The following is a 17821-nucleotide window of genomic DNA, read 5'->3' on the forward strand; positions in this document are numbered from 1 at the left end:
TACTCTCATATAATAAGGCTTACTACTAAGAATTTAATCATGAAAATTCAATGTCCATTCCACTCTCCAGAATCTGATTCATATAAATAGCGAAACTCCCCCTTCTTCTGTATGTACTGTCAGATTTTTTTGAAACTCAAAGTCTAATACTCTAATCCTACATGACAAAAATTTGAAGACAGCTATCTAGTTCGTCTGCCACCCTTTCCTCAACTTAGAAATACTGCTTTCAACTGTTTCACATTATAGGTACCCTTCCCAGATATTTTGCCTCCTGAATATTCTCCTCTTGAAGGCATTCCTGTCTGCAGGATCTTAAAGTGTGATACTCAAAACTGAACATAATGCTAGTATAATATAAATGGATATGATAAGAATGGCACACAGTAGGTTAAAGTTCAGCTAATGTACCCTAAGAATTTGGCTTTTAGATTCTAAACAGCCATAACATACTATCAATACATTCAACTAAAATCCTATTAAACCAGGCCTTATTCATCTTGTGATTATAAAAGTAACTATTTAAAAAGACTTTAAATAGAGGGGTGCCTGGGTGGCTCAGTCGGTTAAGCACCCAACTCTTGATTTCGGCTCAGGTCATGACCTCGTGGTTCATGGGACTGAGCCCCACATTAGGGTCCATGCTGACAGCATGAAGCCTGCTTAGGATTCTCTCTCCCTCTCTCTCTGTCCCTTCTCTGCTCATGTGTGTGCTCTCTCAAAATTATAAACTTAAAAAAAAAAAAAAAAGGCTTTAAATACAATCCTACTAAATCTCAACTCTCTGATTTAGACTATGGGTCAGCCAACAATGGCTCATGGCCAAATCCAAGCCACTACCTTTTCTGTAAATAAAGTTTTATTGGGGGCACCTGGGTGGCTCAGTCAGTTAAGCATCTGACTTTGGCTCAGGTCATGATCTCACAGTTCGAAAGTTTGAGCCCCACACTGGGCTCACTGCTGTCAGCACAGAGCCCACCTCGGATCCTCTGCCCCCCCCCCCACCTTCCCCCCAACTCCCTTCCCCCCAACTCTTCCTCTCTCCAACCACCCTCTCTCAAAAATAAATAAAACATAAAAAATAAATAAATAAAGTTTTATTGGAACACGGACAGACATATCCACTCACTATGTAGCACCTATGGCTGCTTTTGTGCTACAACAGTGGGGCTTACTAGTTGTAACAAAACAGACTAGAGTTGGCAAACTTAAAAATATTTCATTTGCAAGACAAATATCAAATCATTACATTGTACACCGGAAACTAACAGAATGCTGTTGCGTAATTATACCTCCAGTTTTTTTTTTTTAAGTTAAAAATATTTTTGGGGCACCTGGGTGGTTCAGTCAGTTAAGCAGCATCCAACTCTTGATTTTGGCTCAGGTCAGGTCATGATCTCATAGCTTTTGAGTTCAAACCCTGCATCAGGCTCTGCACTGGCAGTGTGGAGCCTGCTTAGGATTCTCCCTCTCCCTTTCAAAATATATACATAAACTTTAAAAATATGTATTTATTATATGGTGTTTTACAGAACATGTGTGATGACCACTAATATAAGACCATTATTTTAATTTGCAAAGACATTTTTTAAATTCTGCTCTATTGCCAAATATATTAATATTATTAATATTAATATTAACCATAATACTTCAAATTTATCAACTTTTTATTAGTTCCATAGTAGTCCCAATTTAAAGTTAAATTTGCTTTTCCAAGCCAGGAACTAACTACAGGTACACAATTCAAGACTATTTAAGTTTATCACCTTCATAATAACCATAACGTATCTCTATTTGAAGGTACAAGAGAATCTAAACATAAAGTAGAATATTCGAGATTTCCTAAACAGTGTGTAGAGTACCTGTTTAAAAATATTTAGAAGGGCACATACAGCACAGAGACAGACGGTAGCTACACTTGTAGTGAGCATAGTATAACCTACAGAGATGCTGAATCACTGTGCTGTAAACCTGAAACTAATGTAACTTTGTATCAACTAAAAAAATTTAAATACACACACGTACATATAAAAGGAATACAGCAAATTCCCTTTTAGCCATGTATTCAAAACTTGGGCACAAGAGAATGCTGCAGGTCTCAAGAGCTATAGAGCTACTTAAATGCTTAAAGGCATTTAATCGAGTAAAGCCAATGGAAGGCAATATATTTCAAAGGCAATCAAACTGATTAGCCACATTGTAAACATTTTTCAGAACTCTAAAGGTTTGCCTTTTAATTGTAAGAGTAGAAATTTTGCTTTAAATCTTTACTAATTCTGGATCTTTAGTAAGTCATTTAACTGCTATTTTGTGCCTTACTGGTTTCATCTGTAAAATGCAAATGGGCAAGTTCATCTCCAGCCTACGTCATTTGAAAAAGCACATCTAACATAATACACTTTTAATTTGAAAAATAAAGACCATCCCTTTATAATGGAAATGTATAGAAAATAAGGTTTGACTAAATTATCTTCGCTGAATAAGGCAATTCAAAGGGTTGGGGTGCCCGGGTGGCTCAGCTGGTTAAGTGCCTGACTTCTGGCTCAGGTCATGATCTGCAGGTTCGTGGGTTTGAGCCCCATGTCAGGCTCTCTGCTGTCAGCATGGAGCCAATTTTAGATCTGCTGTCTCCCCCTCTCTCTCCCCTCCCCCCGCTTCTCTCTCTCTCTCTCAAAAATGCTTATTCAAAGGGCTGCAAACACCGGACTATCAGATGTTCTTTATAGCTCTAAAAATTCTATAATTAGGTTATTTTCCTTCACCTGAATTCAGTGATGACTGTACCTTACCTTTCTCAATATAATTCTTGGGGGCCCAAGCAGGATCCCCATCTGCATATGGATCATTATACTGAACTACTGCAGCCTCTTCATCCTCATAATCCACTGGGGGTGGTGGTGGCGGAGGTGGAGAGTCATCAAACATAGGAATGTCATCTGGGGGAGGTGGCGGTGGTGGGGTTGGACTATCAGCAACTGAAAGAATTCAGATAATTAATTTGAATCAGAAATTAGAGTAAATGAAAACTCTTAAGTTAAAAGAAGAATTTAAGAAAGCTCTAATTTGTATACAGCATGCACTATAATAAGACATGCAGTGATTAGAAATAAAAGCTTGGTGTGTTAGAGCTTCTACTACTCTTAATAATAATATGAACAATAATAAAATGAGTTAAAAATAAAGGTATTAGGAAGTGCTACAAATCAATGAATGCAGGAGGTTAGGAAACAATGTCTCTTTTTATAAAAATTATAGGAGTAAAAAAGTTTCGTTACTCCAACACTGAAATCGGAACAAACATTACCCTTTAGTTAGCCTACCTCCTTGTAAATAAGCCATATGTCACATTTCCCATTCGGGCTACTGTAAATGTTAGGAATACCATTTCATATATGGCTTGATAACCATTCACTGTGCACATTCAGGTCCCTGATGTGGCTTTTAGTTATCTTTTAGTTCCCCAGAAATAAGCCTCCAGTGGGTGGGATATTTATTTTTGTCTGTTTTAATCGAGAAAAAGGTTTGTGGTACCAGGTCTGCTTCTATGTGTAGGTTTTCTATTATTTACAAGAGAAAATTAAATTACAAATTAAATAATTCCAAGCTAATACAAAATTTTGTTGAGTATTTTCAAAAATGTTTGTATTCAGAATCAACTTTTTAAATGCAGAAAGGAGCTAAGATTCTTGCATTATTGCTGGTAAAACTTAAGCATGGGATGAGGGAAAGACTAGATCCTAATGTTCCAATTGTCTCAGAATACATCCACAATATTTTTTTAATAAAGTATTACGGGAAGATATAATTAAAAACAAACAAACAAACAAAAATGAACTTATATCGTGCAAAACAATAAAAACGACTCATACCTCAAGCTGTAGATGGGTGTGGTACATGTGTGTGTTACTTAAATAATCAAGGGTGTCAACAGTGAGATGAGGAAGTATCAGGCTAGAACTAGGCTCTCTGAACTATGATGATTCCAGTTAACAATGCTCCCAAGAGTTCAAAGCCAAAACACACAACTAATTCTTAATTCAAATTTCTGATCCATAAATTTCTTTGAAAGCTAAAGACAAAAATTCTTTGACACAAATTGACATAAGAATTATATAATATCTGCGGAGGAGAAATACAGAATACTAAAATACTAACTCGAATGCCAATATCTGGGGCCATTTATGTGATCAAAGAAAGCAGTCATAATCTACTTGTTAATACAGATTTTAAAGTTTTTTCTACCCTATTTGGAATAACGTGCTGAGAATGTAACAAAGGGACCCAAATTTAAAACATCTGTGGATAAAAGCCCTACTTCCATAACCTCTTCAATTCTGTGATTTTTATTTTATCTTGATGGTACAAGAAAGACTTACTAGAAAACACATCCTGTGCAGTGATGCTCATTCTGATAGCTATCTAACAGGTCTATAATTTATTTTTCCACCAAATGCTTGATTCCGTTTTATTTTTGCCCTTACTTTCTACACAAAGCTTTCTAATATTATTGAGAGGAGAAGAAAATGGGTATGAACCCATCCTAACATCAAAGAGCCATAGCTCATATCCTTAATTTGGCTTACTGTGTAAATTACACATTTGCTGTCCCTAAATTGCATTTACTCTTGACTTATATATAACTTACTAGTTTAATGTTTTCACTCCATTGTCTTCATATCCAAACTCTGTGAATCTACACTGGCTTATCTCCAAATTATATATACACAGGGGCAGAAGTCTGGTCAATCTAATTCTCTATGCATAATACTTTGTCTAGCACCATGCATAATTAGTTCAAAAATGCTTCCTGATGTTAATCATATACAGATGTAAAGACACTGCTGACTTTTTTAGGGGCTTATGTCTTAAACTGAAACACATTTAACAGGTTAACTACCACATGCATTCATTATCACCAATTTTTAGTGTCACAGGAAACTTCATATTTAAAAGAACACAGAAAATCTGTACTCCATAAAACATGTAAGATATTGACATAAAGTTCATAATTCTCCTTACATGCTTTCAAAGAAAACAGATGCCAAACAAAGTTGGGCATTCTGCAGCCCAAGGAAAATACTGATTCCAGTTCCTAAGTTTGGGAAAAGGAACTAAAATAAAATAGTTAAGTACCATGGTCCTCCTTAGGGAAAAAAATGCATACCTAGAACTATGTACATTAATACTGAATTTCTATAAAAAAGAATTACCAAAAATGCTAGTCAATATGTTTTGGCTCCATTAAATGGATGTTTATTATGGCTATTTTAAAATATTTCCTCCTAATTTTGGCTGTAAGGCAGCTCAAGTTTTTAAACTCTTATAGCATTAAGGACCAGCAATTTATCCTCATTCCCTTCTTTTTAAAAATAAGATTCACTTAAGTTTAAACATATGGAAGTTTTCGAACAACTGTTAAGAATAAGGGTGGTTTACACTCAGAAATTTCAACATTTTGGAACCACAATGTTTTATGAAAAGCCCATTCAATCCTATATGTTTCTTAAAGGTCGAAATTTGAACTCTTCCCAGAGTCTAGCACATAACACTGAGTAAACAATTATTTGACTAGAGGAAGGGAGGAAATATGGAGATTACACAACAGGGTCAGCAAAGGCTGAACAATGGCATTTGCCACAATGTATTTTCCTGGAAGATGAGGTGATCAGTCATGTGGGCTACATATTTGTTCAAATCATTCTAAAATTTATTTGCATGGTGATGATTCCCAAGTGAAGTAAATCACTACTAGACCAGTTTACCATCTTAATCTCAACAGCTATTTCGGCATAGTATAATTCAGTAACAGTGGTTTTTTTCATTTTGTCAACATGCACTCTGATCGTGTAGTTAGGATTATATATCTTCTGGAACCTCAAAGTAATCAGGCAGCAATATAAACTACTCTATCCTAATTAAATTCATGTATCCTAAAGAATTTCCAAAAATTGTAAACCTGACCTTCCTGAGAAAAGACCTAAAAATTGACATGGGCCTGCATATGGCCAGATCATGAAGAGGGCTCAACACTGATTATCACTCCTAGATGGATAACTTGGATGTAAATTAGTTATTCTTGCAGATTCATTCTCAAGCTAACAACAAATTGTTATATAGATTCAATATTATTTATGTATAAAAATCTGATAATACAAAGCTTTCTCTAAAATTTTTATGTAACTAAAGGGGGGGGGGACTGCCCCAAATGCGTAATAAATTTAATCTCATACTATAATTATCTATATATGAATTTGTTGGCAACAGAATAAAAAAATGTTTTCTAATTCCCCTAATAGCTATTGGAGCAGTTTCCATACAATTTGAATTTTTGTTTGATTACACTTTCCTTAAGAATCTGCAAAGATCAGATTTCAAGTTTTAGATCATGTAAATACATAAGAAAGTTGAAGTTTTGAAATTTATATGGGTCAGTAATCATGCATACAAGAGAAAAAACTGAAGACCGTGCTCTTCAGTTTTAAAAAGGTATCTGCACCAATTTTCAAGGTAAGATTAGCGTCTCAATAAAAGGAAATGATGACTCATCAGCCATGCATGCTATAAGGAGACAGCCTCTACTCTTTGACAGCTCAGTTTTTCCAAACTTACTGTTTTCCTGCACCCTGGCCACGAAGCCTGTGAGAGGTATCTGTGGAGTCAACTGAGGCATAGGGGGAGGGGGTGGAGCAACAGAAACTGGTAGCAACAATACAGTATGGGGGAGTAAAACAGATAAAGGAAAGAAAAGGAAACAAACAAAAAGCAGAAGTCAGTTACAAGGACCACAAACATAAGTATGCAAAGAACAGTTTGCAAATGAAACAAAACAAACAAAAAACAAAACAAAAACCTGCAGAACCTTCACGTTCACTTCCCACCAGCAAACCTGAACTGTGTTTATAGCCCACTGGTTAAATTTTATGTTTAAAAAAAAAAAAAATACATTTGATTTAATCCTAATATTAAACCGTTTGGGGAAGGACTTAAATTTACCATCACATTCATTTTCATGCAACGAATTTTCAAATTCTAAGGAAAGACTTTAAAAAAATGAGTAACAGCAAATACAGATGGAGGTTTCCAGGATACTGTCTGGAATAATTCCAGGATACTGTCTTTGCCTATCTCTGTAACCTAACAGGTATGTATGTCTAGCTTTAAGGTAATGCTGTAAATGAGAACCCAAATAAGTACGTTATGGAATAGCGGTTTCTTCCATATGTAAATAAATACATTAATCACAGGTTTCCTTTAAAAACCAGTTATTATGTATCTAAATTTGTACATAGTTCTCCAGGAAAAACCCTTATTTGTAAAACAAGGTCATTATTATTTTCTAAGCTGACAATTTTATTTTCAAAGATATCACTCCTAAATTTACCAGGGAATAACAGTGCTCTACATACCGTGTTAACTGTTCATTGAGTTTCATAGGATAAGTATTTCAAAGTGGCCTTCTGCATTTTATCACTGTTCTGAGCCTATATAGGGAACCTGATCTCACAACAGGTTAAAATATACAATTATTTGCATTAAAGTACTTTCTAATAAATCACTGAGTAGCTGTAATCATTCCAACTGTTTTCTGGAGAGGACATAATTTGTAGGAAATTGATATCAAATGTTCACGTGGGCAGCAAATATATTAAAAACTGTAACAAACTAGAAGTAAACATTCAGAAGTTTACCACTTTGTCTCATTTTAACTAGGCAGTAATTGCCAAAGATTGCTCAGAAAAGTCAACAGGACTGAACTGCAAAATGCAATTTACTGGCAGTCACCAAAATGTGACACTAAATTGACAGAGAAAAACAATTTATTCATTCCCAAGGATCATGTAACCAAAGGGTTGTTTCAGTTAACACAACGTAGAATTTTGTTGGTAAGCATAAAAATTTGAAAGAGGTTAGGTATTCAAAGCAACAATAACAAAGCAATGTAAGTTCATTAATATTCATTGTATGGCTAAAACTGACATCAATTCACTAGGATATTGGTCCTCATTGATTTTGATACTTTGTATATAGAAGGCTTGTTAAGAAGTAAAATATTACAGTTCTGATTTAAAAAACAAAAACCCTCCCACAAACCTAAAAAAATTGTTTAGAAACAACCCTTAGTAACCAGACATGCTGGTTAGTATGTAGAGAAAAAGAAAAGCTATGTTAGGAAGATACTAGTCGTTATCGCCACACTTGGGACAGAAGGGGAAATATGCACATCAAAACACTAAAAACATTTACGTACCAATAATACTATAACAACCGCTACTACTACTGCAATTACTACAACACCAACAGTAACTAGACTGAAGGAAAATTATTTTGACACATAATTTATTTTTTAAATTCGACATAATATTTTTAAAATTCGAGTCCAAATTTCCTTTATAGTTTCAAAAAGATATAGTCATTCAGTAACGAAAATGTCTTATTTAAGAATAAGTAACCCACCAAGCACTGTTAAAATAAAACTGCACAAACATATATTAGGTGAAGTGTCACCAAAAATTCTATTTGCAGAATGAACTAAATGTCTAAGTGAGGAAAAGAAAAAAAAGAACATAAAGATGGGATCTAAAAACACAACATATTATAAAAAAAAATTTAAAAGATCATGAAACTACTGAGGCTAATAATCCAATAATCCAGGGAATATTAAGACTCTAGCTACCTTTCATTACCAAACGGAAATCAAGGAAAATGTGAGATAAAATTCTAGCTGGCAAAATTTCTTGGTAGCCTGGAAGAAAATTTTAGTCTGGAAAAGGACTGTATAAACTTGAGGATTATCTGTGAATTTTGACATTTCTGCTAAAGTGTTTTTCAATTCTTAGAAGTTTCTTGCTATAACACAATCTTTAACTCTAAAATTTACACTGGGAACAAGTAAGAGAACTTTCCTCTAGCTCTGCTTTAAAATACATGTTCAGAATATGCATTATAAATAAACTTAAAACCACCTTCCTAGGTAAACAAGGAGTATTCAGTGTTTTTTACTAATACAACATGCAGCTCTAGAAAGCAGGTACAAAAGCCACATGGGAAAGTGTGTTCCAGTCTATGCCCAGTATTCACCTCTTCAAGCCAATAATAAATACTGGACAACAGGCTCATTTCAGATTTTTTTTTTTTAATTAAGCATTTTAATATGAAACGAAATTAATGATTTTCAATGTGAGTTTAATATGAAACTGAAATTAATGATTATCCTAAAGCAATTCATACTTCCTGTCTTTAGATGCCAAAACTATTTTCTAATCTTTAAATATCTTTAAGCCTTTAAATTGCAGTTAGTGTTGAGATGTGCAATTTGATGTGAAGAGAAAGAAATCAGAAGAAAGTCCCCACCCCAACTGTTACAGTGATTAGAAACAGAATAAGCAGGCATCACAAATGTTTTCAATGGTTCAGAACTCATTTCAGTACAGGTTAACAAGCTTAAAAGTGATAGCCAGCAATTTCATTATATTAAAGAACAATTTTTCAATGTTCTTACTTTCAGTGCTATTGAATGGTCTCAAACATGCCAATAAAAATAAATTCAGCTTAACTAATTTCAGTATTTTTTCTTCTAGTTCTATTTATAGTAATAAAAATTAAATTTTAGTACATAAATATACTTAGTCTGAATTTTCTGAGAGAAAATGATAAGCAATTATTCTTAAAATAGCACAATTCAAGGACCAACTTCCTAAAGCAAAAATAAACATGAAATAGCCTGGTTTCAATTGTTGTCTATCACTGGCAAGAAAATCAGCTTCAAATACTTTTGTTCAAAAGGAACTCCACTGTTGTATGCCTGCAAAGCACAAGCTTACTTGAATTCTGAGAATAAAGTGGACCTCCATTAACATGAGGCTGAGCAGAAAACTGAGCAGTCACAGAGGGAGCTCGTCTGTATCCACCAGAAGATGTCGAGGAGGTGGTCGAGTTGTGTCGGGAAATCTGCCTGGTCATTGTGCCATACTGGGAACCAGGAGCTGAGCCCGGCGCTGCTGCAAAGCATTAGTCAAAGGCAACCAACAAAGAACTTGAGCACGTATGTCACCTCCAATGGCAGAACAAAGGGAAGGGGACTCACAGTAAGAAATATTTACTTTTTAAAGCCCACAGCACAAAATTAAGAGAAAAGTAAAGATAAAACACAAATAGCTCCTCTGAAGTTAAAAACAGAAGGAAAAACAGATACTGTATGGAAAGCTGCAAAAGTAAGTAACATTCTTAAACTTTTTAAATTGGCAGAATCCCAAACGGTAGTTTGCTAATATTATATATAAATTTTTCTGTATCAGTTTAGAATAATATATAGCTTTTATATGTAAACTATGTCTCTCCAACAAAATAAGTACCAGAAGATAATCTGAGATGAAAAGCATCGGTTTTTAGATGTGAATGTATTAATAGTTGGTAAACTTCTTCCTTTCCATTGCCAAATCTTTAGAAGCACAGGTTAAATTATAAAATTTAAACAAGTAAGCATACTTTCTACCTATGCTACTATATTTTAGTACTATATTTAGTGAATGTTTATTGTGTTAGCAATTATTATCAAATACAACATATGATAGAATTTTTATGGGAAGCAAAATTTCTAGTTTCGAAGTACTCATATCTAGAATCAGATTTCTTATGTATCTCCAAACTTTTAAGAATAACATACTTCCCCTTTCACTGAGAAACTGGAAATAATTTTAGACTTTGTAAAATAATTTTACAATTTCAAAATTTCAAAAGCAGTTTTATGTAGAATATCCATTACCTTTCTCCATACTTGGAGGGCTTTTTCCATTCTTTACCCAAAACAAATCTTCTTTATTATCATACATATCTAAAATGACTAAAAACTATCAATACTTAATTTTATTCAACGTCATCTTTACCAACATTTCAAAAGTTTAATATTTAAAAGGTTAATAAAGTTCAAAGCCTCTAAAGTTAACCACACTTTTCAAAGGTAACTTCAGAATTAATGTTAGCCTTCTTTGCCCCACCCAAACATCTAACCATGACTAAGTATAACTAGTTTATTTTCATTCAGTTGTGTAATTAACCTCTCCTAGAGTCATACAAGTTATTACCATAAAACCATACAGCAGAGGTTGTTCATTTTAAAAAGTGGTAATATTTAACATTTTGGAGCTCCCAAGCCATAGGCAGTAACTAAATATTTGAATCACCTACATGGTCCTCTTCTGAATAGAAACACATTTTAAAAATAATACCCTAATCAAAAGAACTCATGAATAACTAATTTTGGATAGCCAGGGTTTCCAGAGAGCTCTAAGAAGTAAACCTTTAACTTTTTAATAGAGACCTCTGTAAAATGATTTTTATATTTCTCTGACTTATACATAATTATATATACTAATATATAATATATAATATATATTAAAATATAATGCATTAAATATATATAATACATAATAAAATATATATTAAAATATAACTTATATGTATACTAATATATATAATTATATGTAATGGTTGTAATTTACATAAATATATTTTTATATGTAAATTAAAGAAAAATAAGATACTCAGCTCCAAGAAACAGAATATTACCAGTATCACCAAAGCTTCCTGTTTGAGCCTTCTAGATCCCAAAACCAAAAGCTATTAAACATTCTTTCTTTACAGTTTCTTTTTTTAAAGCACAGATATATACAGAGAAGTCATAATTTATAAGCTTTCATAATGCAATAATTATGCATGCTGCTGGCTTTCTCTTTTCCTTTGATATTCTTTTTTTAAGATTCGTCCATGTTGGTAAGTATATCAATATTGTATCATCCATTTTTGTTGCTTTATTTGCATGTGAACATTGCACAATGTATTTATCCATTCTATTGTTATTAAATATTTGGGTTGCATCCAGATTTTTCTGATATTAATGCTACTACTATGAACATGCCTAAATATTTTTCCTGAGTTTCTCTACAACACTGATTCTCAAACTTAGCACTGATGAGAATTTCACCTTGAGGGCTTCTTATAATACAGATTGCTGGGCCCAGTCCTCAAAGTTCCTGAGTAAGTAGGTGTACAGTGGGATGTGAGAATTTACGTTTCTAACTAGTTTCCCTGTGATGATGATGCAGCTGGTCTGGGGATCACACTCTGAAAGCCACTGTTCTAGGCCAGTGGTAAATTGTATCATCTTAGTGTCCGCTCTTTAAAATTAGAGAACCTCAAAAAGCTTTTGCAGAGGTGGGGGACAGCAATAGAGTAATTACAGTAATTACTATAATAGAAATTAAAACTGAATTAAAACACACGAATATTACTGGGGCACCTGGGTGGTTCAGTCAGTTGGGGGGGTCTGACTTGGGCTCAGGACATGATCTCACGGTTCGGGAGTTCGAGCCCCGCATCAGGCTCTGTGCTGGCAGCTCAGAGCCTGGAGCCTGCTTTGGATTCTGTGTCTCCCTCTCTCTCTGGCCCATCCCTGCTTGTGCTCTCTGCCTCTCAAAAAATGAATAAACGTTAAAAAAAAAATTTAAAAAAAAAACACATGAATATACAAAAAAACCATTCTGTTAGCTGTCACAGCAATGATTTTATCGTAAGTCACAGAGGCTCTGGAAACTCCCACTGTATACTGGTACCAGAATGAGAAATGAAAAAGGCAAATAGGTCTTAGTATTATTATGAATATAGTTCTGACCTCAAAAACTCCAGTGGCGCCTGGGTGGCTCAGTCAGTTGGACAGCCGACTACAGCTCAGGTCATGATCTTGTGGTCTATGAGTTCAAGCCCCGCATCAGGCTCTGTGCTGACAGCTCAGAGCCTGGAGCCTGCTTCCGATTCTGTGTCTCCCTCTCTCTGTGCCCCTTCCCTGCTTGCTCGCGCTCTCTCGCTCTCTCTCTCTCTCTCTCTCTCTCTCTCTCTCTCTCAAAAATAATAAATATTAAAAAAAAATTTTTTTAACACTCCATAAAAGGATCTTAGCAGCCCCCAGGGGTCCTGTAGCCATATTCTAAGAACCAGTACTCTAGGGTAAATATCTAGAAATGAAATTATTAAATCTAAGGTAGAAACCCATTCAACTTGACCAGGTAACAGCAAATTACTTCCCAAAGTGCGTGTATCAACTAATAAACTCTAATAAACTCCCACCAGCAATGTCCTTTCCTGTTACTACACATCCTCATCAACATTTAGAACTAGTAGATTTCTATATTTCTACCTATCTAGTGAATATAAAATAGTATCTCATCGTGATTTTATCTTTCATTTTCCTGATTATTGCCTACACTGGGGGCATTTTTTCTCACATGGACTTTCTAACGATCATTTTTATTATTAGGGTCTTCTTTTTATTACCTCCTTTCGTCCCTTTTCCTTTGAGTACAAGTACCATGGTTTTGAAAAGATGTAGCAGGACAGCTTCATTTTACCCAAGCTGAAACTCCACTGTCATTTGAAACATTTCATTACCCATTTCTACTCAGATTGTTGCTACTGTATATTTCTAAGTTGAATGGCTTCATACTGTGTCTATATTTGGAATTCCTTATATGCTCAATCCAGTCACCTCTAATTTAGGAACAATGTAAATGTATTCGATTAAAAAATATATATTTCTTGGCATCCCAGATGCCAAAAGTACTGAACTATATCAGAGTTTTTCACACTACAATCCACAGGAAAGCCTCAGAGCACCCCATAACCATATATCGTTTTCTTCTCCATTTTTTGTTTCTCCTATCACTCATTCTCACCCCAATTCTTTGACTGTTGTATATAGCAGGGAGTTCCAAATCAAGTTTCACTTAAAAAAATATTATATTACTAATTTAAAAATATCTTTTTGAACAATCACTGCTATAATTTTCCTTAGAAAATCCAAACAAGAAATACAAACCACATTAAAAATTAAGCATAGAAACATTGCACATCTCAGAGGACAAGATTTTACATTTAACTGTGTAACTTCAGAGGCCTTTCACCAGAAGAAATTAGTGTAATTAGATTTAACACTTTAACCTTTGTGTTACCACCTACAACCTAATAACTATAAAAGCTAGCAGTCTAACAGAGGAGTTTATTATGAATTGTGCAAAGTAAGGTACATCACTGCAGTGGTTACGCAATCTCACCTATCACAGTGTTCACTGGGAGAAGTGGTGGAGGAGGTGATACTGGTGGAGCTCCAGAAGGAGGAGGGACAGAAATGTTTTCTAATAAAATAGTTTATAATTTAGGTCAGAATACAAGAAAGAGAACTAAACATTCTGAAACAGCAAGAAAGCACAAAGTTGTGGAAAGGAAAAAAAACAAAGAGACACCCCCATGTAAAGCATGCCTAAATGAATATGAATTTTACTAGGTAAAGAGGACACAGAGATCATACTTGCATTAACTATAAAATATGCCTGTTTTTATAAGTAGCTTTTTCTCCTTTTTCAGTAATCTCCTTGAGAAGCTAAGAATTTTTCCCTAACAGTTTTGATTATCATACTTACTTTTTAAATATATATTTTTAACATTATGAAGTTTTCATTTACTAAAAAATCAAGGGATTAATTTAATGCTCTATGATGATTTCTTAAATTTTTTCTATAATCTAAAGAGCAAAAGGACTTTTCTTATTTTAATCCTATTTTATATTCATGGCATTTTATTCATGGCATGGAATATTATACATAAATGTAGTAGTCATAAAACAAGCGAACACGAGAGGTGAGGCACTAGCCTACAAGGTAACATCAAAACTCACTGGTATATAATTTACATTAAAGACACTCCTGCTCTTGAAATAATAAATGTCATTCTTGACTAGTGCCCAAGGCAACTATTTCTAAGCAAAATAGCCAAAACACTACTTAGTAAAGCTATTTAATAAGCTCTGTATGTAAGAAACAGCTAGGAAAACCCTGAAGTTTCCATGAAAGTCTCCCTAAAAATGTTTTTAAATGTTAGCATTTCTTCTAGCAACAATCACATAAATTTAATAAGCAATTTTATCTAAAATAACTAAACTATTTCAGACTTTATAATAAAGCTCATAAATACTACCACATATTAAAACGGATTAATAAAAAAATACCTGGTCCAATAGTGGGTGGTGAAGGTGTAGGCACGGCAATGGGAATGCCAATACTGCTGCTTCCACTGTTTTCTCGACTTCCACTCCCTCCACTACTTCCACTGAAAAGTAAAAAATGTGAAAAAAGCCATTCTAGAGATTTACCCAAAAACAATGAAACAATCAATTCAAAGCCACTAATTACTCCTTTTATAATGTGTATACGTATGTACATCAAAATTTTTAAAACTGTTCAATACAATTTTAACCTTAATACTTAAGGCGGTTTTTGTGTTTTGCACTACTTCTCAATCTACTGGAAATCAGTACAGTCCTAACACAGTACACAGAACTATCAGAAGAGGTCATCCTTTTGATAAATGAATCACTATTAAATTCTTATACAATGAGTCATCAAAAGTTGATTTTTTTTTAAGTTTATTTATTTTGAGAGATAGACAGCAAGGGAGGGGCCAAGAGAGACAGGGAGGGGGGGGTGTGGGGAGGGAGAGAGACAGAGAGAGACAGAGAGAGAAAGAATCCCAAGCAGGCTCTGTGCTGCCAGCACAGAACCTGATGCAGGGCTCAATGCTACGAACCGTGAAATCATGACCTGAACTGACACCAACAGTCAGACACTTAACTGACTGAGACACTTAACTGACTGATGCCCCCCAAAAAGTTTACTTAACACCTACTATGAACAGCAGTACCAAAGCAGACATGAACTAGGCTGCCATGGAGCTCACAGTTGAGAATGGGAAAACAGACATTAAAAAACAACACAATGTGGGAGCCTGGGTGGCTCAGTCAGTTAAGTGTTCAACTTCAGCTCAGGTCACAATCTCACGGCTCATGAGTTCAAGCTCCGTGTCGGGACTTTGTGCTAACAGCTCAGAGCCTGGAGCCTGCTTCAGATTGTGTGTGTGTGTGTGTGTGTGTGTGTGTGTGTGTGTGTGTGTCTAACCTCCTCTCTCCCGCTCACACTCTGTCTCTATCAAAATTAAATAGACATTTTAAAAAAATAGCATGATGGATGCCACAAAAGAAAATGTACAAGATGTTATGAAAGTTAGTAAGTTAATAAAAAGTGTAACCAGTTTTATTCTGGAATTAATATGAAAATCTCCATCTATCTCAAAGAATGGTGATAAAACAGGGAAATTTTTTGGAAAACAAGCAAACCGGCAAAAACAAACAAAACAAAAACCAAACAAACAGTAGTGAAGTTTCAGCATGGCGCATTCTAGAAGAGTTGATACTGTTAATGCTAAACAATCCCTTACTATTCTAATTCCTCTGGATTCACTGTGTCTTTAGGCATAGGACCTCACACTATCCAGTTGTTTTTAGTAATGTGTGCATGCACATGTATACTAATGTATGTATGTGCACATGTAACCTTAGGCTCCATAGTACAGTTTAAAATCAAGATCACTGGCTCAATAGGCCCAGAAACTCAAGAGAGCACTGCTTAGATAAAACTGATTTTCTTCTCCAATATGATTATTCTATAATTACATTATCATATGTTAATGCAAGAAAAAGAAAAAGAGAGCAAGCTGTTTATATAAAATAAATAGCTTCAATGTAAAGGCCTCCCTACTCCCTCAAGCCAGGTGATCAATATTCTGCTTTGTGCCACCACTGCATCACAATCATATGAAGTTTTTCTATTTATTATGCTCTTCTACAATTACCAGCTTATGTGTCTTTTTTCTCACATAGGGGTTGAAAAATTAGAGCCAATTGGCCAAATTTGGCCCATGGTTCATTTTTATGACCTGTGTGCTAAGAACATTCTTTTCATTTTTAGAAGTTGTTTTAAAATTGAAAGAGGAGTATTATTTAATGACACATTAAAATTACACGAAATTCAAATTTCAGTTCTGCATACAAAGTTTTATTGGAACACGGCCACATGCTCATTCATTTAGGTGTTGTCCATGGCTGTTTTCATGTGCAATGACAGAGCTGACCATATGGCTCACAAACCCTAAAATATTAACAATCTGGCCTTTCATTAAAAAGTTTCTTGGGGCACCTGGGTGGCTTAGTCGGTTGAACATCCAACTTTTGATTTCGGCTCAAGTCACAACCTCACCGTTTGTGAGGTCGGGCTTTGCACTGTCCGCACAGAGCCTGCTGGGAATTCTCTCTCTCTGCCCCTTCTCTGCTTGTGCTTGCTTGCCTGAGCGCACACACTCTCTCTCTCAAAATACATAAACTTAAAAAAAAAATTTTTTTTTAAATTTTTTTTTCTGAAAAAAAAAATTTTTTTTTTAAAGTTTGTTGATGCTTGTTCTAACAAAATGAGCTTCTGGAAAATTAAACTTATTTTCCTGGTATATCCTTAGTATCTAATGAAGTAACTTTCAGTGACTAGTTGTTGAATATGATTAAACTATTATTCCATTATAAAGAAAAATCATGCTTTGAATTATTATTCAAAAATATATAAAAAAAAAAATTGGTCCTCACTGATCTTGACCTGATATAGTAACTGCAGGTATCAATATAATCATTTCTTTACTAACAGTAACAATAACAACAAATTTCCATTACACAGCACCTGAGAGGCTTGACTTCCCTGAGTCCCCTCAAAATGATTTTGCGAAATTTCTCTAATATACCAACCTAAAAGTCAAGGTATAGAGAGGTTCCTTGCCCAAGTTCTTAAGTGACTGATAAAACTAAAGAAAAAAATAAATTAAACTATACAATAAATTTGTCTGGCTGTATAAAAATATCCAAACATGGTGTTGCTACTTTTGGGGGGAAGGGCCTAAG

General features: G+C 34.5%; 1 protein-coding gene across 17 annotated transcripts in view; it reads right to left on the minus strand.

The window, feature by feature from the left end:
* ABI1 (abl interactor 1) overlaps nt 1-17821 on the minus strand; it is a 146096-nt gene that overhangs the window by 4085 nt on the left and 124190 nt on the right. For 4 of the 17 annotated variants that reach the window (XM_045061034.1, XM_019834089.2, XM_011283641.3 and 1 more), the window contains 5 exons: nt 15053-15153; nt 14103-14183; nt 9822-9998; nt 6610-6696; nt 2790-2975 (listed from right to left, as the gene is read on the minus strand). In XM_045061034.1, coding sequence (XP_044916969.1) covers nt 2790-2975; nt 6610-6696; nt 9822-9998; nt 14103-14183; nt 15053-15153 — 632 coding nt within the window. The remainder of the gene's footprint in view (nt 1-2789; nt 2976-6609; nt 6697-9821; nt 9999-14102; nt 14184-15052; nt 15154-17821) is intronic. The other 13 variants (XM_011283646.4, XM_011283643.3, XM_011283645.3 and 10 more) reach the window with 8 other exon arrangements.

Source organism: Felis catus, chromosome B4 (assembly GCF_018350175.1).
Source record: "Felis catus isolate Fca126 chromosome B4, F.catus_Fca126_mat1.0, whole genome shotgun sequence".
Lineage (NCBI taxonomy): Eukaryota > Metazoa > Chordata > Mammalia > Carnivora > Felidae > Felis > Felis catus.